This window comes from Salvelinus alpinus, chromosome 6 (genome assembly GCF_045679555.1).
Source record: "Salvelinus alpinus chromosome 6, SLU_Salpinus.1, whole genome shotgun sequence".
NCBI classification, from domain to species: domain Eukaryota; kingdom Metazoa; phylum Chordata; class Actinopteri; order Salmoniformes; family Salmonidae; genus Salvelinus; species Salvelinus alpinus.
Genome location: NC_092091.1, coordinates 18327095 through 18354234, shown reverse-complemented (window position 1 = coordinate 18354234; position 27140 = coordinate 18327095). Strand labels below are relative to the sequence as shown.

Below are 27140 nucleotides of genomic sequence, written 5' to 3'. Positions count from 1 at the left end.
GCACTGATGGAGGGATTGTGCGTTCCTGGTGTAACTCGGGCAGTTGTTGTTGCCATCCTGTACTTGTCCCGCAGGTGTGATGTTCGGTCTGCCACTGGTCTGCCACTGCGAGGACGATCAGCTGTCCGTCCTGTCTCCCTGTAGTGCTGTCTTAGGCGTCTCACAGTACGGACATTGCAATTTATTGCCCTGGCCACATCTGCAGCCCTTATGCCTCCTTGCAGCATGCCTAAGGCACGTTCACGCAGATGAGCAGGGACCCTGGGCATCTTTCTTTTGGTGTTTGTCAGAGTCAGTAGAAAGGCCTCTTTAGGTCCTACGTTTTCATAACTGTGACCTTAATTGCCTACTGTCTGTAAGCATGTTCATTAATTGTTTATGGTTCATTGAACAAGCATGGGAAACAGTGTTTAAACCCTTTACAATGAAGATCTGTAAAGTTATTTAGATTTTTACAAATTATCTTTGAAAGACAGGGTCCTGAAAAAGGAACGTTTCTTTTTAAGCTGAATTTATATTCTACAGACCCTACTGAGTATTACCAACAATATTTTTTTCTGTGGAACTGTGGAACCCAGAATAGTTGCTCTGTAAGCCGATATGCATTCCATGTACAGTGATTTGACTTTGGAACATGTTTTAAAACCCAATTTTTACCCAAACTTAAATATGAACAAATATGAATCATTGTTAATGTTTAGACAATTATTTTTCATATCATTCATAATCACAGGTTATTGACACGTTTCTACTATTACGTGGGAGACTTTTATTTTGAGAAATTCCGTGACCCAGAAGGACTTTTCAAGTGTTGCTGACGAGACGCTGATAACCTACAGGATGCGTTTGTCTTTCATGCCGTGCCACGTGATGAAAACAACACCGCTTGCAATCTAGTGAATACTCCACTTGCATTATCTAACAATGTTTAAAATACAGTTGTTGAAGGTTTTTCTCAACGAGAGATTAACAGCTGCTGCCGATGAGATATTCGGGGTCGTTGAAAAAACGATAGCGGAGTATCAGGAGGAAGTTGTCCGTCTACAGAGGCTGCTCGACATTGTTCTTCAACCTGAGCCTGATATAACGTTAAAGCTACACAGAGCAGGTTTGTTAGCTACTCAATACGTCTTTCTAATTAAGGGGCGCAATAGCGACATATATATGGAGGTAAATCATTGACATAATGATTTGACTGTGTAGAATAGTTTTATAGTTGTAAACACAATTTGAAAGTGTAACTGATGAGTTGTCAACATGAAATAATAATCTGTACAGTAGTTGTAAACACGTTCTCAAACGTGTAACTGATGAGTTGTGAACATGGGGGAAAACATGTGGTTGTAATGGCATTTGCAACCTATGATTCGCAAACGTGTAACTTAATATTTGCAAGCAATAATTGCATCTGTACACCTGCACATGTCAATTTCGCACGCTCAGAATTTTGGCAGGGAGAGACCTGTTTCTTCTAACCAATCAGATGAGGTTTTTGATAGACCAGCATACTCTACACTGGTTGGTTGGTGACAGCTCACTCGGGCTGTGTTGTCTGGCGCAACCCCATGTCAATCACGACGTGCATTACTAGGTTACCACTGAGACTGCTTGCACAATGTCCACCAAAGAAGCCCAGCTGTTAGTTGTCATGGCCGGTAAGTTTAAATGTTTTTCTTTTATGGATAGGTAACAAGCTATTTTCTACTTTGTAATAGGTGTTTGAAAGCAATTGTCCAAGTCATTGTTGTTAAACAGTTTAACTTTTACGTTGTAGTCTGACGCTAGCTTCCGAAAACAAACTATTTTTAAGCTTGATTCTGTATGGAGACACAAAATCATTAGAAAATGAATCATTCACCTGCTAAAACCTAGCAACTGACATAAATCCCATGATTTATTGATCACCCAGTTAGATCTGGAGTTTTAGTAGAAGTCAAACTGAAGGTAGAAAATTATTTGTTAAATATGTAGGGATCGACATCGAGATCGATTGAGTTGTTACTCAATTAGCATAATGTGTCAACAACGTAGTTTTTAGCAAGGGAAAAAAAACGTTTGTACATATAACGTAAACTCACCCCATTCCGTACAAATGTGCGCAACCGCAACATTCAAACGAGGCTACAAAGAAAACTAATGGAACTGTAGCGACTGTGTTGACTTCAAAATCTGGGGTGTGAACCCGTTTTTATTCAAGCGTTGATCGACATGGTAATGGCTCTATAGTATTGGAGAAAAGTAGAAAAAACAGACCCTCCGTTACATCGTGACTTGTCATGTCGTAACGTACAGCACGCATAAAGCAACTATTTATGTCTTACAATCTCTCTCCACCAGGTGTAGCACTTCTCTCATCGTTTAAAAACAAGAAATGGACAGTGACGGGGTAAGGGGGGATACCTAGTCATTTTTTGCGTCATCATTGCATCCGATCATCATTCTCAAAGCCGCTGGTTACTTCTAAGATCACTTTAGCACCGCCCTAAAAACCGGATTCAAATTCGACACAAACCTTCAAATAGGTATGTAATGATACATTATATAAACTCTTTATAGTGTTTTATTTACATTTTAGAGGCGATAAGGTGATAAGTTGGACAGATCGAGTGAAAAAAAGCAATTTTCCCACACAACATCTCTCCTTCTCACTATCACGCATTAGTTTCGCTTCCCCACCCGCCATTTTTAAAAAGACCCGACGGGGCTCATTGCCTTGAATCATGCAGAAACGAGCAGCGTGGCGGTCATGTAATTGATTCTGTTGGAAAGGGGAGAAATTGTGCTTTACACTGGTATTGACATTACAGTTGATCTGGAAGTATTACATTTTTGGGGCGCTAAAATAAGGTCAATTGTACGGACCAAGGCGATGTACAAAAGTGAGTGAGTTTACATTAAGCTTTCTGCCCATATAAGACACTTAAGTTCTTGAGGAACTGCAATTCCTAACTGCATTGTCCAATTTACAGTAGCTATTACAGCGAAAAAATGCCATGCTATTGTTTGAGGAGAGTGCAGAACAACAAAACACTTTTTTCACTGCAACAGGTTTGATACATTCACGTATGAAGGTAAAATATTTACTTACATTCTGAAATCTTGCTCTGATTTGTCATCCTAAGGGTCCCAGAGATAACATGTAGTGTCGTTTTGTTAGATAAAATCCTTTATCATATCCTAAAACGGTCCATATAGTATGCACAATCTAAATTGTATTTCCACTTGTTCAACTTGCAAAGAAAGAAATCTGCGAAAATCAAACGCTAAACCTTATTTCAACCAGTCAAATTACATTTGTATTTATCCCTCACAAGTGAAAAAGTAACCAACCTTTGCTAGATCAGTCTGCATTCAGTCAATCCACTGGGAAACCAATTTTAGCTAGGAAGGCATCATGGCCATATGGCATCATTGCGTGCCGATGACACGGGCTGTGTTCCCTTGATTGACTGTATCTTTGTCAAATGACCACCTATCATTTTGAAACCACGCTAGCTAGATAGCCAATGCGCTGTGCTTTACGAGAGTATGTGGAAACCCTTTGTCCATCGAACAAACTTTCAGCTAACCTAGCGCGCCAGGAGGCTAGTTCTGTTTGGACATTTATGCGTAACCCGCTTCGACATATTCTTGCATATCTGTGAGTTATGAAAACGAAGTGTTTTGCAAATGTTGAACTTACAATATGGCTACTAATACTGAAAAAGCTAAATTAATGTCCAGGTATACAGATTTTGGACGATATTCTAGCAGAAATCTACCGGGAAAGTGTCATAGACAACAGCTAAAGGAGAGGACGCTAACATTACCGTAAACTGGTAAGTGAAATACGAGTCTTTCTATTTATATTGTAAATCCGAAAGCCACAACATGTCAAAGTCAACATACAATACACATTTGGGCTCCCGACTGGCACAGTGGTCTAACACACTGCAGTACCTGGTTCGAATCCAGGCTGCGTCATATCCGGCCGTGATTGGGAGTCCCATAGGGCGGCGCACAATTGGCCCAGCGTCGCCCGGGGTAGGCGTTATTGTAAATAAGAATTTGTCCTGACTTGCCTGGTTAATTTAAAAAATATAAAAATAATTGGTTCACACACTTCACAACAGTGTTCCCCACTCTATATAATATATGTTTATAGATGTGTTGTTGTTTATTTGATGTATTGCTGAAATAAAGGTTAAATAAAATAAGTAATAAGTTCTAACAGATACATTTTTTTTTTTGTGGTAAAGACCGACTTCAAAGAGACCACAGTCAAGTCCTCCATCCCCCACTTAGTCTGATTGCTGCTCTCTCTGGCTCCACAACAAACCCCCGCCCGGCCATCTAGAGGTGTGAATACCCAGCCAGCCTACAAGTGGAGGATGGTAAGTGCTTTACAGCAGAAAAGACTTGGGACTTGGGACCAGCAGCACAATCTTGTGTAGAGGGTGTTCTAAATTCTGTAACTGTAAATAGTGTGTACTATTTCAACATTTGTATTTTTTTTTTTTCATTTTGTGTCTTTTGTGTTGTGTTCACTTATGACTTTAGATCAGTGTTGGCTGCTAACTTGGCCCTTATCTTAAATATTTCACTTCTGTGTTTGGAGACATTGGATCAGCATTCTTGTCGCGTCTCCTGTTAGTACATTTTATGTAGGGAAGCTAATGATCCAAATGTATGACATTCCTGGGAGTGTGTAAACTTGTATTTTTTATTAGCATAGCGTTTTGTATGTTTTCTATAGTTATATTCTTGAAATAGTTATATTCTCGCTTTACCAATTCGGCCACTTGGGTACATTTGGGCAAATCGTGAAGGACACCTGGGTGACTTCATACTAAATGTCATGGGGCGGCAGGTAGCCTAGTGGTTAGACCGTTAGACGAATCCCCGAGCTGACAAGGTAAAAATCTGTCGTTCTGCCCCTGAACAAGGCAGTTAACCCACTGTTCCTAGGCCGTCATTGAAAATAAGAATTTGTTCTTAACTGACTTGCCTAGACTTCATTCTTGAAGTTATCAGTCTGAAACTTTGCACATACACTGTTGCCCTTTCGGGGGCACCATCTGAATTACACCCAGCTTCCTAGCTGAATGTGTGACCTTTCCCTTGGATTTCAAAGATGATGGTACAAAAAAAAAGAAATTCTTGGTATTTTCTTTTACCAGATCTAATGTGTTATATTCTCCTACATTCATTTAACATTTACACAACTTCAAAGTGTTACCTTTCAGATGGTATCAAGAATATGCATATCCTTGCTTCAATGTCTGAGCTACAGGCAGTTAGATTTGGTTATGACATTTTTGGTGAAAATTTTGAAAAAAGGGTCTGATCCTTAAGATGTTGCTTTGACAATGGCTGCACTCTGTAAATCTTTAGCTACTACCCTTTGATTAATGTAAAACTGTTTCTAAATAATTTACAAAGGTCTGTCCCCACTCTCCAGGCTGCAATCCACTCCCAGTTAGACTGGGTCTGTTCAGGCCCTGGGGGACGTGAAGGACACCCAGAACTCCTTGGAAAAAGCATCAACACCATTGACGACGTGAAATATGCTGGGATGCAACACGTTGGCTCAGCTGTGGAGAACCTGAAGAATATCTTCTCAGGTATGTTAAGCTTCACAATTACATGCCACTTGAATGGGAATTATTGTTGTTGGCTCGCATTGCATTTGATGTTACACTGTACAGTTACAATGTATTTGTATATATTCATATTTCTCATCCCTTCCTGTGTGGTGCCTGAGATGGTGGCAGACACTCGGTTAATGATAAAGCAAGCTGAACTGCTGGAGAACCACTACAGTCTGATGAACCTGGAGTGCTCATGGAATGATCTCATGTACGGCATGGGCAGCAAGAACACGCACATGAACCTCATTCGAAAATATACTGAAGAAAAATAGAAACGCAACATGCAACAATTTTAAAGATTTTACTGAGTTTACTGAGTCATATAAGGAAATCAGTCCATTGAAAGATATTCATTAGTCCCTAACCTATGGGATTTCACATGACTGGGAATACAGCTATGCATCTTTTGGTCACAGATACCTTTAAAAAAAGGTAGGGGCATGGATCAGAAAACCAGTCAGTATCTGGTGTGACCACAAATTGCCTCATGCAGCGCAGCACATCTCCTTTGCATATAGTTGATCAGGCTGATTGTGGCCTGTGGAATGTTGTCCCACTCCTCTTCAATGGCTGTGCGAAGTTGATGGATATTGGCAGGAACTGGAACGCGCTGTTGTACATGTAGATCCAGAGCATCCTAAACATGCTCCATGTGTGACATGTCTGGTGAGTATGTATGCAGGCCATGGAAGAAATGGGACATTTTCAGCTTACAGGAATGATGTATAGTCCTTGCGACATGGGGCCGTGCATTATCATGCTGAAACGTGAGGTGATGAAGGCAGATGAATGGCACAACAATGGGTCTCAGGATCTCATCACGGTATCTCTGTGCATTCAAATTGCCATCAATATAATTGAATTCGTTGTCTGTAGCTTATGCCTGCCCATATCATAACCCCATTGCCACCATGGGGCACTCTGTTCACAACGTTGCCATCAGCAAACCGCTAGCCCACAAAACGCCATAACCGTGGTCCGCGGTTGTGAGGCCGGTTGAACGTACTGACAAAACAATGTTGGAGGAAGCTTAGGGTAAAGAAATTAACATTAAATTCTCTGGCAACAGCTCTAGTGGACATTCCTGCAGTCAGAATGCCAATTGCACGCTCCCTCAACTTGAGACATCTGTGATATTGTTTTGTGTGACATAACTGTACATTTTTGTGGCCTTATATTGTCCCCAGCACAAGGTGCACCTGTGTAATGATTATGCTGGTTAATCAGTTTATTGATATGCCACACCTGTCAGGTGGATGGATTATCTTGGCAAAGGAGAAATGCTCACTAACAGGGATGTAAACAAATTTGTGCTCAAAATCTGAGAGAAATTTGAGAGAAATAAGCTTTCTGTGCGTATGGAACATTTCTGGGGTCTTTTATTTCAGCTCATGAAACATGGGACCAAAATTTAACAGCGGTTCTCAAACTAAGGGCATGATATGAAAATGGTATCGTGGGAGAATTTCCAAAATCCTGGTTAAAAAAACAACAACAACATAATAATATTGGCTTTGTCCCTCAAAACCATTGTCATGTGGTTAACCTTATTCTAAATGAAAATGATTCAAATCTAAAACTTACATTTTAACCAGAGAGCGCCCTTCGATCGTGGTGAAAGGCCGCTCTTGACCGTTGCTCTTGAATCATTCCCACGGTGAATAGCTAAGCCCGCTATGCTATGAAACCACTCACAATTGCAGAGACTTTGATATTACTGGCCGCAATTGATATGGTGAAAACAATGTGGGGAGAGGCAGAGGCACAGAAACTCACATCAATACCATTGTCAGATAACACTGTGAAACTAAGAATTGATGCTATAGCTAGCAATCAAGAGGAAACTGGCTGAACGACTCAACTCCCCACCTTATGCTCTCCAAATGGACGTTAGCTGTGAGGGCCTAGATGCCCATGCATTGACTTTTGTTCGCTACATGTCGGGTGATGCTATTCCCAAGCATGAAATAGCACAGGGGATGTTCAGTGTGCTGCGTGGCTATATTGATGAAAAATCGATTGAATGGTGGGCTTTTGCAGAGATGGTGCTCCCTCTATCACGGGACGGTGAGCAGGCCTCTGCACTCAGAGGAAATGCAAAACAATTCTACAGATGAGTAACCGAATCATCAAAATTCGTTTAACTGTGATCCTGGCTTGGTTGACATGCCGGTTAGTGAAATTGAACAGCTGATCGAGCTGTGATGTGACCGACTGCTGCAGACAACTTATTCACGTGTCACCATGGAGGAGTTTTGGTTCCTGACTCAAAATACTGTGCCGACTCCCTCCGAGCATTAAAACTCATGGTACGCTGATTCAGGACTCTTGTCTGCATTAAAAACAAATATCAATCCAGGTTGGATGTGACAGGAGAGATAAGGTGCAGACTGTCAACCACGCCCCCTGACTTTGAGAAGCTCCGATGCGACATGCTTCAAGCACATCCATCTCATTGGTGGTGGTGAGATGTCAGACTAATTTGCCATTGGCTGTCAAAGCCTCACATTAAAAGTATATGATGGTGAGTTGAGAATACAATCAGAAATACTGTTTGACAGTTTTTCAATTGACTGCCATAGCTCCAATAAAAAAAGTTATCATTAGCTGTTAAATATATATATATTTTTTTCTCACATGGTTGGGGTCGTGTGAATTTTCAGATATCAAAATGGAGTTGCGGGCCCAATTTTTTTGGGAACCCCTGATTTAACAGCTCTGATCCCTTATTGACATCAATAAGGGATCAGAGCTTTCACCTGGTCAGTCTGTCATGGAAAGAGTAGGTGTTCTTAATGTTTTGTATTTGATTCTGTTATGTAGAATACTAATTAATCATGTGATCGTCCTAGACATTGATTCAGCTTTTATCGACATTTACTAAACGGGCACCATTGTGAGAAGTGGCGGAGCGCCACTCAGGTGTCCTCTGGCCTCACTACACCCCTGGCGTCCCCCGCACCCAACGAGCAATTGAGGCGTAGCCAACTCTTGCCTTGCGCAAAATTTGGTGATGCAGAAACGAGAGACCATGTGTAGCTGTTTTATGAAGATCTGGGAATATTTTGGCCAGGGAAACATTTCTGATTGGTCTCAGGGAATGTAAAACAAGATGACACACTTTAAAAATGGGATTGAGTGAAGTAGCAGCAAATATGTTTAATGAGCATCACAGGTTTTATTTCAACTTTATTTAACTAGGCAAGTCAGTTAAGAACAATTTGTTTTTGTTTTTTGAAGAGCTACTTTTGTAGCTTCATCAGAAGCAGGCTTTTTGTAAGTAGTTAGGAGGCCTAACTGTCCTCTTAAGTTAGCAGAAATTTAGCCCGGAGGGAATTGAGAAATATTAGTTGATGATAGGCTTATGACATTGGCCTACGTATCATCTTGCACTGCGCAGAATATCAGATCTCAACGATTGGAGAAGTGTTTAACATCACCATTAAGCTTACGCTACCTCATCCTTAAGATATACACTACAAAGGGTTTTTCTTTATTTTTACTATTTTCTACATTGCAGAATAATAGTGAAGACATCAAAACAAAGAAATAACACATATGGAAACATGCAGTAACCAAAAAAGTGTTAAACAAATCAAAATATATTTTATATTCTTCAAATTAGCCACCATTTGCCTTGACAGCTTTGCACCCACTTGGCATTCTCTCAACCAGCTTCACCTGGAATGCTTTTCCAACAGTCTTGAAGAAGTTCCCACATATGCTGAGCACTTGTCTGCTTTTCCTTCACTCTGCGGTCCAACTCATCCCAAACCATCTCAATTGGGTTTAGGTCAGGTGATCGTGGAGGCCAGGTCATCTGATGCAGCACTCCATCACTCTCGTTTGTCAAATAGCCTTTACACAGCCTGGATCTGTGTTGGGTCATTGTCCTGTTGAAAAACAAATCATAGTCTCACTAAGCGCAAACTAGATGGGATGGCGTATTGCTGTAGAAGGCTGTGGTAGCCATGCTGGTTAAGTGTGCCTTGAATTCTAAATAAATCACAGAAAGTGTCACCAGAAAAGCACCATCACACCCCCTCCATGTTTCATGGTGGGAACCAGACATGCAGAGATCATCCGTTCACCTACTCTACATCTCACAAATACACTGCGGTTAGAACCAAAAATCTCAAATTTGGACTCATCAGACCAAAGGACAGATTTCCAGTGGTCTAATGTCCATTGCTCGTGTTTCTTGGCCCAAGCAAGTCTCTTGTTATTGGTGTCATTTAGTAGTGGTTTCTTTGCAGCAATTCGACCATGAAGGCCTGATTCACGCAGCATTTATTTGGGATGCAATTTCTGAGGCTGGTAACTGTAATGAACTTATCCTCTGCAGCAGAGTTAACTCTGGGTCTTCCTTTCCTGTGGCGGTCCTCATGAGAGCCAGTTTCGTCATAGCGCTTGATGGTTTTTGCAACTGCACTTGAAGAAACTTTAAAAATTCTTGAAATTTTCCGGATTCAATAACCTTCATGTAATGATGGACTGTCATTTCTCTTTGCTTATTTGAATTGTCCTTGCCATAATATGGACATGCTCTTTTACCAAATAGGGCTATCTTCTCTATACCACCCCTAACTTGTCACAACACAACTGATTGGCTCAAACGCATTAAGAAGGAAGTCCACAAATGAACTTTTACCAAGGCACACCTGTTAATTGAAATGCGTTCCAGGTGACTACCTCATGAAGCTGGTTGAGAGAATGCCAAGTGTGTAAAGCTGTCATCAAAGCAAAGGGTGGCTACTTTGAGTAATCTCAAATATAAAATATATTTTGATTTCTTTAACCCTTTTTTGGTTACTACATGATTCCATATGTGTTATTTCATCATTTTGATGTCTTCACTATTTTTGTACAATTTAGAAAATAGTAAAAAATAAAGAGAAACCCTTGAATGAGTAGGTGTGTCCAAACTTTTGACTGGTACTGTATATGTTTTCATCAGTGCAACGTGCATGCAAGAGACCGGTTGGAATGTCTGACTGAAATACAGGACTAATCAACAACAACAAAAAGTGAAATTGGTGGTGTTTGAATTTGTTGATAAAATGCGGGACATGATTGTTTAGTTGCAGGACAAAGGACCAAAATGTGGGACTGTCCACACAATCAGGGACTTGTGGTCACCCTAACTCCAGATAGATGGCATAGTAGCCCACACATGAATAGTAATATTAATTCTAAGTGTATGGTCACAGTCTTGAAGTCTCATTACTTACAGGGCTGTGAAAACAATTAACACAATACTGGGATGCAAACCAGGTGCATGTTGGATCTTCTGGACCTTTTCCAAGCATGGAGGAACAAACTTGCAGCCGTGCATATCACTGAAGACCACTACTATATAGTGGTAGGATATGGTGCTAGTACTTCAGGGGAGTTGGGGGTGCAGAGGGGCTAGTAGAACAGAATACAGCCTTTCTCACTCGGTAGCCAACTGGAGGCAGGCACAAAGCTAGGCCCCTCATGGTTCTCACTGGCTAAGACTGTCCTGCACCCTAATGGTAGGAAGGTGTACTAGTCAAACATAACGGTACTAAAACCCTTAGACAAATGGCTTGAAACAGAGCAATTACACAGAACTCGGGTTGGTCTTGTGATGTTGGACTCGCCAATATCAATATTCCCCAAAGATTGGAAATGAACCACTTAAGTTTATACATATATATTATGACAGCACACCTATCATCTTAGACCAATGGGTACAAATGGTATACAGATGGCATCAATGAAGATGAGTTACAAGTGAGTGTTCAATTCTGTGTCAGGCTCTCCAAATTGCTTTATTTGATCGACTTTCACAGAAGCCTCCGGGGTTTGTATCTTCCTGCCCGCCCGCCCGTCTTGTCCATCTGCAGAGCCTTGTGCAGCAATTCTCTGATGTTGGACTGTGGAAGAGTGGGAGAGTGTAAGCTTGTCTTTCTGCATAACTAAACCTTTTAATAACTATTATTATAATAATTGCTCTGCTCTGGGTGAACCATCTCCACACTGGAACACAATCAGATATATAAATGAGAGAACCATGTATGTGCTGTAATGTACTGTGGACATTTAGACAAACAGCAATGCCTGAATATACAGGGTGCAGGCACATGCATTCAATCAGTGACTTTACTCGCTCTGAAACCTAGAAGTAGTAGTTTCCCTAGCTTTAAAAGGGCCTCAGCTTTGTGGAGCGATAGGTAACAATGCTTTGTGGGTGACAGTTGTCAATGTGTTCAGAGGGTCCCTGGTTCGTGCTCAGGTTGGGGCAAGCAACACTGTTACAGTACATACAGAAACAAACACCCATTCACAGAAAATCAGAGAGAATATCTATAATTTATTGGTGGTTCCCAGGTAATGCAGGCTGGCTAAACAAACATACTTTTGCATTCAGAAAGTATTCAGACCCCTTGACTTTCCACATTATTACCGTACAAACTTATTCTAAAATGGATTAAACCTGGAACCATCCCTACGGTGAAGCATGGTGGTGGCAGCATCATGCTGTGGGGATGTTTTTCTGCGGCAGGGACTGGGAGACTAGTCAGGATTGAGGGAAAGATGAATGGAGCAGGAGCAAAGTACAGAGATCCTTGATGAAACCTGCTCCAGAGCGCTCAGGACTTCAGACTGGGGCGAAGGTTCACCTTCCAACAGGAAAACGACCCTAAGCACACAGCCAAGACAACGCAGGAGTGGCTTCAGGACAAGTCTCTGAATGTCCTTGAGTGGCCCAGCCAGAGCCCGGACTTGAACCTGATCGAACATCTCTGGAGAGACCTGAAAATAGCTGTGCAGCAACGCTCCCCATCCAACCTGACAGAGCTTGAGAGGATCTGCAGAGAAGAATGGGAGAAACTCCCCAAATACAGGTGTCATACTCAAGAAGACTCAAGGCTGTAATTGCTGTCAAAGGTGCTTCAACAAAGTACTGAGTCAAGGGTCTGAATAATTATGTAAATGTGATATTTTTGTTTTTAATTTTGAATACATTTGCAAAAAATTAGAAAAACCTGTTTTTGGTTTGCCATTATGGGCTATTGTGTGTAGATTGAGGGGGGACATTTAATTTTTTTTTATTTTTTAGAATAAAGCTATAACGTAACAAGATGTGGAAAAAGTCAAGGGTTCTGCATACTTTCCGAATGCACTGTATGATTGGACTGGTGCCCAGATATCACTGAGGGCAGTACAGACTTAGTTTTGTAGGTATTAATTGAGGACCCAGGTGAGGGACACAATCTTGTTGGCTGTCAGATCCTCTGCACCCTCATGGACACAGTTTTATGGTAGAGCTTGAAGAACCTGTCAAGGTGTTGTAATGTTTTGGGAAGCACTGCAGCAGAGTCATTGCTCACTTTGGCCTCCAGCCTTGCACATGGCGCGTGTCCGACAGGCCCTACACCTTGCCAAAGTAGTTTCAAACTAGGTTAATGTTGTGCGGGTTCTTGCTGCCCATGCGGTAGTGATCGTACATGAGGTCATTCCATGAGCACTCCAGGTTCACCAGCTTGTGCTGAATCTCCAGCAGTTCATCATACTTTGTCATTAATGGAGTGTTTGCCACCATCTCAGGCACTGCACTAGAAGGGAGGAGAAATATATATACACAGAAATACATTGTGCCACATCAAATGCAATGCAAGCCAACAATAATTCCCAATCAAGTGGCATGCAACGGTGCAGCTGAACATACGTGAGAAGATATTCTTCAGGTTCTCCGCTGAGGCTTGCTGACTGGGTTTTCAATGGTGTTGATGCTTTTGCCAGAGTGTTCTGGATGTCCTTCGCATCCCCCGGGGCATTGTGGAGCTGACGGGGTCCTTTCGGGAGTGGATTTCAGCCTGGAGATAGACAATTTGTAAACGGTTTAGATAGCTTTGACATTGGCTGACAATGTCAAACCCTAAATAAATTATTTTCTACCTTCAGTTGTGCTTCTACTAAAACACCAGATCTAACTGAGTGATCAATAAATCATGGGATTTATGTCAGTTGCTAGGTCTTAGCAGGTGAATAATATTTTTTTAATATAATGATGCTAGCCAGCTAGCTATGGCTCCATACAGAATCAAGCTAGCTAGCTTAAAAATGTTTGCAAAATAACTTTGACACTAGCTATCGAAATTGATTAGGTAGACTACAACACCAGTTACAAACTCTTAATAACAATGGCTTATAGCTTCCAAAAACATATTACAAAGAAGAAAAAAAGCTTGCTACCTAGCCATAAAAGAAATACATTTAAACTTACCTGCCATGACAGCTAACAGTTGGGTTTCTTTGGTGGACTTTGTGCAATCAGTCTCAGTGGTAACCTTGTAATGCACATTGTAATTAACAGGTGGTTGCGTCAGACGATCACAGTCCATGTGAGCTGTCACCAACCAACCAGCGTAGAGTATGCTGGTCTATAAAAACCTCATCTGATTGGTTAGAAGAAACAGGTCCCTCCAAGAACTCCTGCTCTCTCTCTCCTTAGTAATTGTTGTTTGCACATCTACAAATATTTTTGTCACGGTAGGGCGCTAAAGCACTGCCAAAAGTCTGAGCACACAAAGTTGACATGCGCAGGTGTACAGAATAAATAATACATTTGCGAATGTGATCACAACTACAGATTATTATTTCATGTTCACAACTGATCAGTTACACACTTGCAAATGTTGTTTACAACTACAAATCTATTCTACACACTCAAATCATTATGTCAATGATTTACCTCCATACAGAGATCTTTATATAATGAGGAGATGCTCATGTCTTCGACCTAACAAAGGTAGGAAGGCAGGCGACAAGTTTAGGTCCATTGTAAACCCATAGAAACGCATTGGGATTATTTTGGACAGATCTGGATTGCATCCGGTTTACACATGCTCGCTAGCAGTCAGTGTGTACAGGGAGAAGCATGAGCAGTGATGATGTTATCACATCATCCAAAAACATGCCAGACATTGGATGAATATAAAATGTTAATATCTTCGTCGGCTGTGAGTGTTGAATTTTTTAAAATGTCCCGTTATCACAACTGTTACACCGAGAAGATTGAATTACTGCTATTTCCGGCAGCTATGTTCAATCATCTCGCTGTAACAGTTGGGATAATGGAACAATTCCGAGTACAACGCAATTTCTCATCCCTGGATTGAGGAATGTTTTCTGAGCCATATCTCTCGCCAGCTCCGCTGTGTCTTAATTTAAGCGAACGGCCTGTCAAACCCTGTAGTGCAGCTGTAATCAAGTGTAAGGTGTCGGATCTGCTGGGTTTTGGATAAACAGAAAATAAGGTCTGTGGTAAACACAGGTTTAGGAGATCTTTAACCTCAGACCTTATTTTTGCCGTTTATCCTAAAAACCTATTCACCCATGAATTTCCCCTATAGGAGTGGCCAGGGGAGTACGAGTGACTCTGACATTAGGGGTAAGGAGGGTTGCAAAGGGTCGGAAACTTTCCATTAAATTTACGGTACATTTCTTCCGGAAATTTTCCATGGGAAATTAAGCCTGGAAATGTTGCTTAAATTCATAAAAAAGGTTAGCTTATAACAGTGAACCTTTTTTTGTGGGATACACATAAGGCAACTCTAGGTCTTGTGGCATATTTTGGTTAAACTATCCCCAATTCAATGGAATTGCAACCCTCTGCATGCACAGTGCATTCTTCCATCACATTTGCAGTGCATTCTTCCATCACAGCTGATTCTCAAGATCTTGCACACTAATGAGATGCTATTGAGCCCACACTACTACACTGTCTAAGCCAAGGACTACATGCTTTCTGGTAAGTTTTGATTACAATACTGGGTGGAGTGAATATATTTTATATGACATACATGATTTTTTGTTAACTAGTAAATAGTAGCCTACAGCAAAGTGTTTAAATCATTTTTAACTTGTTAACAAGTTAGATAGATAATTTTTGCTACCATGTGGGTTTTAGCTTGCTTGAGCCTGCTAACTGAGGAGTGTTAATTCACCTGTTTCCATACTAGAGGTTGACCGATTATAATTTTTCAACGCCGATACCGATTTATTGTAGGACCATAAAAGGCCGATACCGATTAATCGGACGATTTTTATATATATATATTTGTAATAATGACAATTACAACAATAGTGAATGAACAATGAACACTTTTATTTGAACTTAATATAATACATAAAAATTAAAAAAAAATATGAAACATGTTCAATTTGGTTTAAACAATGCAAAAACACAGAGTTGGAGAAGAAAGTAAAAGTGCAATATGTGCCATGTAAAAAAGTTAACGTTTAAATTCCTTGCTCAGAACATGAGAACATATGAAAGCTGGTGGTTCCTTTTAACATGAGTCTTCAATATTCCCAGTTAAGACGTTTTAGGTTGTAGTTATTATAGGAAATATGACGCATCGACTATTTCTCTATACCATTTGTATTTCATATACCTTTGACTATTGGATGTTCTTATAGGCACTTTAGTATTGCCAGCCTAATCTCGGGAGTTGATAGGCTTGTAGTCATAAAAAGCGCTGTGTTAGTTAATATTGCCTGCTAACTTGAACTAAATGCAGGTTTAAAAAAATATATACTTCTGTGTACTGATTTTAAGAAAGGCATTGATGTTTATGGTTAGGTACATTTGTGCAACGATTGTGCTTTTTTTGCGAATGCGCTTTTGTTAAATCATCACCCGTTTGGCGAAGTTGAAGTAGGCTTTGATTCGATGATAAATTAACAGGCACCACATTGATTATATGCAACGCAGGACAAGCTAGTTAACCTAGTAATATCATCAGCCATGTGTAGTTAACTAGTGATTTGTAACGACGTGCGCTGAGAGTCGGGAAGCAAGTTCAGGGAGTGAGTGTTTTAATAACTAAACACAACATAATACAAAAATAAGAAACACAAACATCACACAGAACTGACACAGGAACAGAAACAATAACGCCTGGGGAAGGAACCAAAGGAAGTGACATATATAGGGAAGGTAATCAGGGAGGTGATGGAGTCCGATGACACGCAGGTGCGCGTAACGATAGTGACAGGTGTGCACCATAACGAGCAGCCTGGGGACCTAGAGGCCGGAGAGGGAGCACGTGTGACATGTTATGTGAAGATTGATTGATTGTTTTTTATAATATAAGTTTAATGCTAGCTAGCAACTTACCTTGGCTCCTTGCAGCCACAAGGTCATTTTGATGCTGCACTTGAGTAACAGGTGGTCAGCCGCCACGCCGTCTCCTCGTGGATTGCAATGTAATCGGCCATAGTCGGGTCCTAAAAGGCAGATTTACCGATTTGTTATGAAAACTTGAAATCGGCCCTAATTTATTGGCCATGGAGATTAATCGGTCGACCTCTATTCCATACATGTTTCATTTTAAAACATTTATCTTACCTGCTTAACTATTTATCTGTACATGGAATTGTATATATTTTTTAAATATATAATTTCCCCCGTAATCTTTACAGGAAAATGCCGCGGGCGCTATCTGATGTGTGGAGACATTTCACTGCAGCTAATGTAGAACGAAAAGCTGTGTACATTTGCAAATATTGTGCCAAATCATATGTGAAGAATGCAACAAAGATGCAGAATCATCTGGCCAAGTGCATAAAGTTCCCTCAGCGTTCACAACAAGCAACCTCTGACAAAAGTCCCTCTACTTCTATTCGAGGTGAAAATGATGAATCAGACACCTTATTGATAGCAACAGCTCACGGTCCTCCTGGAATCAGAAGTGTTTTTGACTCAGTGGATGAACGTAGTCAGAGAAATGCTGATGAATATCTTGCTCGAGCTGAGTATGCAACTGGTTCACCTCTGATGCTCACAGGCAATGTGTATTGGAAGAGATTTCTGAATGTTCTTCACCCAGCATACACCCCTCCAACCAGACATGCTTTATCTACTTATTTGCTGGATACAGAGTTCAAGTGAAGGTCAAGCAAATCATAGAGAGAGCAGACTGTATTGCAATCATCTCTGATGGGTGGTCGAATGGTCGTTGGCAAGGAATAATTAACTACATCATCTCCACCCCTCAACCAGTATTCTACAAGAGCACAGACACAAGGGACAACAGACTGACCAATACAAGGGTTGAAAAATTGGTGGCCATCTGGGCAAATTTGAGGCTTTTTGAGCCTGACAACGAGCCATCTTCAACAAGGTTGGAAAGTGACAGTGAAGATGAGGCCTCAGTCTGATGGTCAAGAGGTGGACATTGAGGTCCAGGGAGAAGACATGTGAAGCCTGAGAGGAAGACAACCAAAGCTTTAGTTTCTGGACTATCATTTTACAGATGTATGTTAAAAACGTTTTGGGAGATGCGATGGATCATTGGGGATCATTCAATATTCCCTTTTGTTGTTCAGTGAAATCATCCCATGTGAAGAGTCATATAATTTTATTAAAGTTCAATTTCGTAACAAATATATATATATTTTTTTCTATTGGAAGGATTTAATCATTTGCAAATTTGTCTAAAAGGTAAAATGTTTATGTTTCTGTCTCCATATGAGATGGTAAATATATCCAATGTAAAAAGCATTTAAATGGTGTTAATATTAATTTGCATATATTTCCGTTATTTCCCATATATTCCTGTTAATATTCCCCAAAATGTGAAATCCTAGGGGTGAGACACACTTTGCTACGGGGTTCTGGGGGCAAGCCCCCAGACTTTTTTGGTTTGTTGAAAAACAGATTTTAAATGCTAATTTCTAGTGACTTTTGAGAAAAGTATACAGGCAACAGAGAGAATGTTCTTTTTTTGTTGTTAATTTCCTGCAATTCTACTCATCTTGCCATAGGGCGTAGAGAACAATTCGCAGTTTTACAGCTAAATTCTACACATTTTGCCATAGGGTGGTGAGAAATGTGTGCAATGTTTTTGGTTATGATATTGAGTGACAGTGAATAACAAAATCAATGGGGGCTCCCCAGTCGGTAATTCAATAATGAGTACTACAAGTTTAGATTGGTAAATTAGTCAAGCCAGCTAAAACATGGGCTAATTGAGTGACTGTCAGTGACTGACATAACAAGATTTATTTTATTTTTTAATTACACCTTATATATCTATTCTACTTTTCTAATTTTCAACGGTAAATTTAGACCCTGACTTTTAAACTGCGCACCGTAATCCAATGTTATTTAACGCTTTTACTACCTACTTGTGCTTGTCCTGATTGTTATAGAGTTGGATTTGGAATCAATAGTTAAAAAAAAAAATTGTGTTCCTTGCAAAAAAGAACGCATCGTGCAGCTCTTTCTCCGTTAACAAACAAAGCCTCCCTCGGCAGAGGTTGGGTAAAACGCTACTAAAAATAAACATACCGATTTCAGGACCCAAAGAAAAGCTTGCAGCTATACGGCACAAACATAGGTACAAATAAATAATTAAAGAATGGACATTTTCAAGTATAGACCCTAAGCGACTCAATGTCGTTGGTGGACACTCATCGCAACTCAGATTTCTGCCACTTAAAACTAATTTCTTGCATTTAAAAAAAAATTGACATGACCCATTGCCCTTCTAACCATTCATTTTTTAAAAGAATGGCACCATGTTCAAAAGTTGTGGCTAAATCACTGTTGGCTCAAGTTGAACACCATAGTTTTATACCCTCAGCATATGATCAAATTGTGTGCTCAAAACAGGAGTTGCGTAGGCCTTTATCTGAAGGAGGAGTTATTGGCTAATTCATGTGAATTTTAGGCTGCATTTTGTGATGACATTGATCTATCAGGTTTGACAAGCACCTTTATTAGGGCTCTGATTGATAACAACTTTTTAGGGATGGTGAGAGTCAGAGGCAGATGTGGCAGACCTTTACAGTGCTGAAGTACAGTGCAATCCTCTGAATACTAAGCATTTTCTGTGTAACATTAATTCCCTATTAACTAGGGATGGGAATTTGAAATAATTTCACCATTTTAATAATATCATGTTTTTTTTTCTCGGCTGAGATGATGTTCGCCATCAGAACTGATTCTGTTTAAAAAAAACTTTCTGGTGAGTGTTTTTAATTGATCAGTGTTAAGTCTTGGACCCTCCGTTGGTGCACAGCTGTAGGCTAATCGCTATTTGAAGTTGGGAAAATAGCATACAATTGTCATGGCTGAATGGAGGGCTAAATGCGGTATGATAGTAAAATGTATTTTCATGTAAAACGCAACCCATATCCCATGAGACAGAAAATGAGCTTGAAAATAAGTAACTTTGTGCGTCCTTAGAACTGTAGGCTACATTTACAGTGCGCAACTGTAAACAATGTACTGTCAAAGACACGTGACATCTGAAGCAACAGTAGCTCAATGCGCCTTATAAATAACACAAATATACACTACACCTGCCCGTCGAACATCTCAAATCCAAAACCCCTTTGCTGCTATAACAGCCTCCACTCTTCTGGGAAGGCTTTCCACTATATGTTGGAAAATTGCTGCGGGGACTTGCTTCCATTCAGCCATGAGCATTAGTGAGGTCGGGTGATTAGGCTTGGCTCGCAGTCTGCATTCCAATTAATCCCAAAGGTGTTCGATGGGGTTGAGGTAAGAGCTCTGTGCAGGCCAGTCAAGTTCTTCCACACCAATCTCAGCAAACCATTTCTGAATTGACCCTGCTTTGTGCACAGGGCATTGTCATGTTGGAACAGGAAAGGGCCTTCCCCGAATTGTTGCCACAAAGTTGGAAGTACAGAATAATCTAGAATGTCATTGTATGCTGTACTGTTAAGATTTCCTTTCACTGGAACTAAGGACTCCTAGCCCAAACCATGAAAAACAGCCCCAGACCATTACTCCTCCACCAAACTTTACAGTTGGCACTATGCATTGGGGCAGGTAGCGTTCTCCTGGCATCTGCCAAACCCAGATTAGTCCGTCGGACTGCCGGATGGTGAAGCGTGATTCATCACTCCAGAGAACGCGTTTCCACTGCTCCAGAGTCCAATGGCGGCGAGCTTTACACCACTCCGGCTGACGCTTGGCATTGCGCATCTTAGGCTTGTGTGCCGCTGCTCTGCCATGGAAACCCATTTCATGAAGCTCCCGACTGTAGTGAGTGTTACAACCGAGGATAGACGATTTTTACTCACTTCAGCACTTGGTGGTCCCATTCCGTGACCTTGTGTGGCCTACCATTTCGTGGCTGAGCCATTGTTGCTCCTAGACATTTCCACTTCACAATAACAGCACCTACAGTTGACCGGGGCAGCTCTAGCAGGGCAGACATTTGACGAACTGACTTGGCATCCTATGGTGGCATCCTAAGACGGTGCCACATTGAAAGTCACTGAGGTCTTCAGTAAGGCCATTCTACTGCCAATGTTTGTCTATGGAGATTGCTTTGGTGTGTGCTCGATTTTATACACCTGTTAGCAATGGTTGAGGCTGAAATAGCCGAATCCACTAATTTAGAGGGTGTCCACATACATTTGTATAAACTCAGCAAAAAAAATAACGTCCCTTTTTCAGGACCCTGTCTTTCAAAGATAAATCATAAAAATCCAAATAACATCACAGATCTTCATTGTAAAGGGTTTAAACACTGTTTCCCATGCTTGTTCAATGAACCATAAACAATTAATGAACATGCATCTATGTAACGGTCGTTAAGACACTCACAGCTTACAGACGGTAGGCAATTAAGGTCACAGTTTATGAAAACTTAGGACACTAAACAGGCCTTTCTACTGAAAAACACCAAAAGAAAGATGCCCAGGGTCCCTGTTCATCTGCGTGAACGTGCCTTAGGCATGCTGCCAGGAGGCATAAGGACTGCAGATGGGGCCAGGGCAATAAATTGCAATGTCCGTACTGTGAAACGCCTAAGACAGCGCTACAGGGAGACAGGACGGACAGCTGATCGTCCTCGCGGTGGCAGACCACGTGTAACAACACCTGCACAGGATCGGTACATCCGAACATCAGACCTGCGGGACAGGTACAGGATGGAAACAACAACTGCCCGAGTTACACCAGGAACGCACAATCCCTCCATCAGTGCTCAGACTGTCCGCAATAGGCTGAGAGAGGCTAGACTGAGGGCTTGTAGGCCTGTTGTAAGGTAGGTCCTCACCAGACATCACCGGCAACAACGTCGCCTATGGGCACCAGACAGTCCTGGACCAGACAGGACTGGGCAAAAAGTGCTCTTCACTGACGAGTTGCGGTTTTGTCTCACCAGGGGTGATGGTCGGATTCACGTTTATCGTCGAAGGAATGAGCGTTACACCGAGGCCTGCACTCCGGAGCGGGATCGATTTGGAGGTGGAGGGTGCTTCACGGTCTGGGCCATCATCGGACTGAGCTTGTTGTCATTGCAGGCAATCTCAACGCTGTGCGTTACAGGGAAGACATCCTCCTCCCTCATGTGGTTCCCTTCCTGCAGGCTCATCCTGACATGACCCTCCAGCATGACAATGCCACCTGCCATACTGCTCGTTCTGTGCGTGATTTCCTGCAAGACAGGAATGTTAGTGTTCTGCCATGGCCAGCGAAGAGCCAGGATCTCAATCCCATTGAGCACGTCTGGGACCTGTTGGATCGGAGGGTGAAGGCTAGGGCTATTCTTACCAGAAATGTCCGGGAACTTGCAGGTCCCTTGGTGGAAGAGTGGGGTAACATCTCACAGCAAGAACTGGCAAATCTGGTGCAGTCCATGAGGAGATGCACTGCAGTACTTAATGCAGCTGGTGGCCACACCAGATACTTACTGTTACTTTTGATTTTGACCCCCCCCCCTTTGTTCAGGGACACATTATTCAATTTCTGTTAGTCACATGTCTGTGGAACTTGTTCAGCTTATGTCTCAGTTGTTGAATCTTATGTTCATACAAATATTTACACATGATAAGTTTGCTGAAAATAAACGCAGTTGACAGTGAGAGGACGTTTCTTTTTTTGCTGAGTTTATATAATGTATGTCAAACAGTGTTGGGAAAAAATTACCATGTAAACGTAAACGACTAAAACTAGATATAAAGTATGTATATTCTTAAATAAAATCACCAAAATAAAAACCAGTGAGTTAGAATCTAAAATTACCCAAATGGCATGGGGCCTCCATTGATTTTGTTATGTTTGAGTAACTCAGATAGCATAAGCCATGGCAAAATGTGTACAATTACAGGAAATATGCTTTAAAACTACACATTTTCTCTCAGCCCCATGGCAAAATGTGTCAAATTGCAGGAAATATGCTTTTAAAAGTGCAAATGTTCTCTTAGCCCCATTGCAAAATGTGTAGAATTGCAGAAAATTAGCTTAAAAACAGCAATTTAATGAAATATGCTTTAAAGTGATTTGAAATACATCAGGCAAATATTTTAAAGTTTAGGAAAGCAGACAAAGGATCATCAGGCAATCATTGTGTATTTCACCTTTCTTACATGCTGACCAGACCGGACGCATCGTGTGCGCGAGTGTTGAAAAATAAATGTACACATACATGTTATTCAATCATTGCACCCACACTGCTCGCGCATGTCAGTGAGCGTCTGCGTAACCAGGCGCTAAAATAGAACTTGGTTCTATTTGTGACGCTCAACGCACTGCAAGTCCTGCCTCTCCCATCTCCTCATTGTTTTTTAGGAGCATATACCCACGTGGGTGATTGAAAGATGAACTGAGGTCCACACTCCAGTCAGTTGTGGTAATGCACTTTAAACTTGGTTGCCAACTGCCATATTAAGTCCAAATAAGAAGAAGCCTGAAGGAGGAGAGATGACTAGAAACAAATTCGGTTTACCGTTTTATCTGTGGATAAATTGTCAGAGTAGAGGACCTTGTGCATTTCAGGTAAAATAATAACCCAATGTTTATATCCCAGGACAAATGAGCTAGCAAGCTAGCTAGCTAGATTGCCATAAATGTTTAATGCTTGTACCCAAATTACTATAATTGGTTCAGAGTTTGCTTTGATATTTCAATCTGCGTGTCCTGATCACGTCTGGTGTGGGTGGACAAAATCAACTTGCTCGCGATGGCGCATGTGCGGTCTGGCAGCATGTAAGAACAGAAGATCAATTTATTTTCCCCAGTCGTTCTGTGCAGTCTTGTCACAGTCCCTTCTAAGTCCTGTGTGACTTGTGAGTGTTGTAGAGGGAAACAGAAGACACATATACAGGTAACTGACAAAATAATGGAAACACATGAGTAAATGAGGGATACAAAGTTGCTTCCACACAGGTGTGGTTCCTGAGTTAATTAAGCAATTAACATCCCATCATGCATGGATAAAAATGCTGGGCAGGCCATTATTTTGTCCCATTATTTTGACTACTATGGCTATGCCTGCATAGGATGACAATGCCCCCATCCACAGGGCATGAGTGGTCACTGAATGGTTTGATGAACATGAAAACTAAACCATATGCCATGTCCATCTCAGTCACCAGATCTCAACCCAATTAAACACTTATGGGAGATTCTGGAGTTGTGCCTGAGACTGCGTTTTCCACCACCACCAACAAAACACCAAATGATGGAATTTCTCATGGAAGAATGATGTCGCATCCCTCCAATAGAGTTCTAGACACTTGTGGAATCTATGCCAAGTTGGTTTGAAGCTGTTCTATTAAGACTCTTTATGTTGGTGTTTCCTTTATGTTGGCAGTTACCTGTATGTTCCTGAGTCTTAGCTTTCAGGGATGGGGTCATAATTGCCAATAGCCAAACCGTTCAAACATTTCATAGGAAGATCACAATTGCATCCAATTCATTTCCCCCAGTCATTCTGTGCGGAGTCCTGTGCAATTTATGAGCATTGTAGAGGGAAACCGAAGACTCATATGTTCCTGAGAATCTTCGCTTTCAGTGATACTCGTTAGTACCGTGGCAAGTACACAAAACACGAAGTGGATGTAACTTCTTTAAGAAAACAGCCCTGATGTTGTAAACAAACATTATGTTGTCATCCAGAGTCACATTGATTTATTTCCCAATTCAAAGCACACTATTTTACATACAGCAGGTTTTTAAAGGACCAAACACTTTGGTAAGTGTAATATTAAAGTTAGCGGGTAGGCCTAAATGTAATAATGTCAGCATTAAGTTCTCTGTTTCATCCTTTCTCCTTTCCTCCAGACCTCCAACAGCGTACTCTCTCTGTATCTGAAGAGGAGATTCCCTCTGAGCAGCAGCACTGTGAGCAGGAGTGGAGCCCCAGTCTGGGACCGGAGGACACAGAGCCCATACAGATTAAAGAGGAAGAGGAGGAACTCAGGACCACTCAGGAGGAAGAGCAGATTCATGGGTTTGAGACTGATACTAAAGACTCCATATTCACTGCTGGCTGGGTGAAAAGTGACTGTGATGAGGACCCAACTCATCCCTCACAAGCCCAAAAGGAAGGAAATGGCAAGAGAGACCCTACAACTGAACAGATCACAACACAACCTGATGGAGAGGACTGCATAGAATCAGAAACAACCAGTGTCTCCCAGCCCCTCTCTGCAGTAAATCCAGACTGTTTTGCAGCTCAGACTGAAAACATTGAAAGTGTAGGTGGTATGGAGACTGGAGGACCTCTGTCAGGTTTTAAGCCAGTCATATCAAAGAGATCAGAGATGGCAAAAGGACAAAAGTCCCGTATCAATACTAAGGGTAAGACATCGACACAATTCTCCCTCCTGAAATCACCCAGTCAAAGTCATGCTACTTCCTATTGTTGTTCCTGCCCTGTTTGTGGTACATGCTTCAACCAGAATGAAGATCTGAAAAGACACATGAGGAGCCACACAGGAGAGAATCCATATTATTGCCATGATTGTGGCAAAACATTCATTCGGAGTGGACATCTAAAAATACATATGCGGATTCACACAGGGGAGAAGCCTTTTAATTGTCGTCATTGTGGCCAAGGATTCAACCAGAACGGAAATCTAAAAAGACACATGAGGATTCACACAGGAGAGAAACCTTATCACTGTCATTTTTGTGGCAAAGGATTCTGCAACAGCAGTAATCTGAAAAAACACATACGGATTCACACAGGTGCAGGGTTTGGGTCAATTCCAATTTAGTTAGAAATTCCAATTCAATTCTTGAATTCACTCAAGAGGTGGAGAATTTACATTGAATTCAAATTTCAACAATCTTTAAGTTATGGAATTGGAATTAGACTGTTGAGTTGGAATTGTAAAAACATTTCATCTTTGGAATTGAATGAAAATGTATGGAATTTATGCACTTAGAATTTTTTTATTGCAGGATTTGTTCATTTCAACTTGTATTTATATATTTACACTATAACTAAGCTGTCTGAACAGTGACATGATCAGCCAGAAAGAAGCCTGAATGAATTTAATTCGAATTTGTGGAATTGGGGATAATATTGAATTGGGAATTGAGTTCTTGGAATTTACCTAACATTGGAATTGGGAGGATGGTAATTACTGACCTGGAATTTGAATTTAATTAAATGAAATTTACAGGGAGAGGGAATTGAATTAGAACTGAATTTGTGGAATTAACCCCAACCCTGTACGGGGGGAGAGAAGCCATTTCACTGCCCTGATTGTGGCAAAACACTAATGCTACAGCTCGATCAACAAATGAATTCACACAGAGAGATAAGATTGTTACTGCCCTAATTGTGGCTCAGGCTTCAATCTGATTGACCATCAAAAGTTACACGAGGACTCACACGGGAGAAATGATATCATTGCCGTGTTGATGACTGATGTTTCAGGAATTACATAAATCCAAAAAGTACTCACATGGGAGAGACAATTAAGATGCAATGATTGATATGCTTAAGTGGGCCCATTCTTTAAAATTAACCTTGTGAAACATGTATTTTTTCTTCATCCAGGGATGGTGTGTTTTATTCACAACACAATAAATGTTGATAACCTTGTTCATTGAAGTCTTCTCTCTTTCTTGACAGTTTTCTAGTTTGTGACGTTAGAAAGCTTCTATGCAAAACGATCCTCTGAGGTAGATAAAAGTGCACTATTAAACATTTAAAATGTTGGACCATTGAACTGATCGGTGGGTTCAACATTTGATGTCATGACTACATTACTGTGATTATTTTCCCTATGAGAATGAATAATAACCCAACCAGTGGTTGTGATGGATTCAACTCACTATTCACTGCCCTTGTCTCAATATATATATAGTGTAGGCTGTCTGTGTGGGGGGGAGACCAGCTTCAGGCTGTGCTGGCAAGTCCCTACAGTATGGGCAGCCTTCCCGGCTCAAAGGATCCATGTTACTACTAAAATCCTTTCCCTCCCTCACCCTGAGAGCTGGACTCCAAACCCTGCATAAGCATGGCAGTTTGTAAGCGAGTGGAACAAAAGAGAACAAGGGAGAAATCTTAAATCTCCTAATCTAGTTAAGAATAGGCTGCTAGCTACAATTACGGTAATCCTCTCTAATGTCTGCCTCTAAAAACAGCAGGTATTGTGGGGAGGGGGAACAATGGCTTGTGGCATTCCCTCTCTGTCTGGACTTACTGCTTACTTGCATTGAGGGAGGGTCAGGTTGCCTTAGTGCTGAGAGTGTGC

General features: G+C 41.2%; 1 protein-coding gene across 4 annotated transcripts; it reads left to right on the top strand.

Moving 5' to 3' along the window:
• Nucleotides 1-845: 845 nt before the first annotated feature.
• Nucleotides 846-26485, top strand: LOC139578282 (zinc finger and SCAN domain-containing protein 21-like). Of its 4 annotated transcripts, none has more exons than XM_071405681.1 (5): nt 846-1108; nt 3724-3818; nt 4239-4373; nt 5441-5603; nt 24712-26485. In XM_071405681.1, the coding sequence occupies exons 3-5, from the start codon at nt 4371-4373 to the stop codon at nt 25647-25649; spliced, it is 1104 nt and encodes a 367-aa protein (XP_071261782.1). In that variant the 5' UTR covers nt 846-1108; nt 3724-3818; nt 4239-4370; the 3' UTR covers nt 25650-26485. The 4 variants fall into 4 exon arrangements, with proteins under 4 accessions (XP_071261782.1, XP_071261780.1, XP_071261784.1 ...); XM_071405683.1 differs by lacking the exon at nt 846-1108 and adding an exon at nt 1129-1655; XM_071405680.1 differs by lacking the exon at nt 846-1108 and having other exon boundaries at nt 1129-3818.
• Nucleotides 26486-27140: the final 655 nt, after the last annotated feature.